Source organism: Capsicum annuum, unplaced genomic scaffold (genome assembly GCF_002878395.1).
Source record: "Capsicum annuum cultivar UCD-10X-F1 unplaced genomic scaffold, UCD10Xv1.1 ctg2574, whole genome shotgun sequence".
In the NCBI taxonomy this organism is placed as follows: Eukaryota; Viridiplantae; Streptophyta; class Magnoliopsida; order Solanales; family Solanaceae; genus Capsicum; species Capsicum annuum.
The window spans coordinates 137,084-138,633 of record NW_025831954.1 but is presented as its reverse complement, the minus strand read 5'-3'; the positions used below and the strand labels follow the sequence as shown (position 1 = coordinate 138,633).

At 34.4% G+C, this 1,550-nt stretch overlaps 1 protein-coding gene across 1 annotated transcript; it reads left to right on the top strand.

Moving 5' to 3' along the window:
* Nucleotides 1-496: 496 nt before the first annotated feature.
* On the top strand, nucleotides 497-1,279 carry LOC107876281. The gene has a single exon (XM_047402649.1). It carries the CDS (start codon nucleotides 497-499, stop codon nucleotides 1,277-1,279), a length of 783 nt encoding a protein of 260 aa, XP_047258605.1.
* Nucleotides 1,280-1,550: the final 271 nt, after the last annotated feature.

Sequence of the window (1,550 nt, the reverse complement as noted above, 5' to 3'; positions counted from 1 at the left end):
TTAGCAAATGGTTATTTTGTGGCGCCAAATCTTCTTTTCATTTGAGAGATGTTCTTTTGCATCTTCTGGTTACTGTATCCTTTCTTTTGTTTTGGATAATTTCCAAATTCTTCCTTTTATCTCCTCTCTTATTTTTGCCATTACTCTAAAGATGAGGTTCTTCATACCTATAGACTCAACCTTCAGAAATAAATGATTGAAATTAGAAGAACGTCAAGCAATTGCAACGTTTCTTTTGAAAGAAAGAAACAAAGGAAGTCTTAAATACGGATCTATAACACAAGCTGCGATGTTGTTCAAGAAATCAATAAGAACTATTCAGCGCATTTGGAAACAATGTCAATCATCAGTTGATAATGGTATGTCGTCGTTAGATGTGTCTGTAAGACTTACAGGTAATGTTTGAAGAAAATGGATTGGAGTCGACAGTAATCAAGTCAAAGAAATTCCACTTTGTCGTCGAACAAATATTCGATCTCTGGATTTTGCGATGAACATGGAAAAATCAACCGTCTTTCGGCGTGTGAAAGATGGAACTCTTCGGCCACATTCTAATTCCATCAAGCCTCAGTTAACCGAAGGAAACAAAAAGGTACGACTACAATACTGCCTCTCAATGATTGATCAGAATACAATCCACATAAATCCAATGTTTATGAATATGTTTAATTATGTTCATATCGACGAAAAGTGGTTTTTTTTGTCCAAAATATTTGAAAGGTACTACATGCTTCCTGGAGGGCATGAGCCAGATCCGTATCGTTCTTACAAAAGTAAAAATTTTACTCCAAAGGTTATGTTTATGGCTGCTGTAGTACATCCTCAATTTGATGAAAATGGAATTGAGTTGTTTTCTGGAAAAATAGGTATTTTTTCGTTTGTAGTTAAGGAACCATCTAAGCGGAATAGCAAAAATCGAACAGCAGGAACTATGGAAACAAAGCCCATTCAGTCAGTAACTAAAGATATCACTAGAGCTTGCTTGATAGAGAAAGTTCTTCCTGCTATTAGAGCAAAATGGCCAGCTTCCGATTCAAATAATCCTATCTTTTTACAACAATATAATGAAAGGCCACATATTGGTAACAATGATTTGGAATTTATTGAAGCTGCCCGACAAGATGGATTTGACATTAGATTGTGTTTTCAACCATTGAACAGTCCAGATTTAAATGTTTTAGATCTTGGTTTTTCTAGAGTAATCCAAAGTCTTCAATATCAAAAGGCCCCTAAAAAAGTTGATGAATTAGTGGAAGCAGTGGAAAGATCTTTTGATTAAATGAAAGCGAAAATACTCAATCTTGTATTTCTTACTTTTCAATCTTGTATGATTGAGGTGATGAAAGATAGTGGCGGTAATAATTACAAAGTGCCTCATTTGAACAAAAATGGACTAGAAAGAGAAGAAAACCTTCCTCTCCAACTTCATTGTGATATTGATATCGTCAATAAAGATTTGGCTCTACTTCAACAATGATATGGGTTATTATTGTGGTAAAGCTCTTTATTTTGAAGTAGCAATGGTGTTTTTTCAAGTAGTATGTAGAAGT

What these genes read in the sequence shown, in the direction of transcription:
- LOC107876281 (XM_047402649.1), top strand. Translation starts at nt 497, where the DNA reads ATGGAAAAATCAACCGTCTTTCGGCGTGTGAAAGATGGAACTCTTCGG.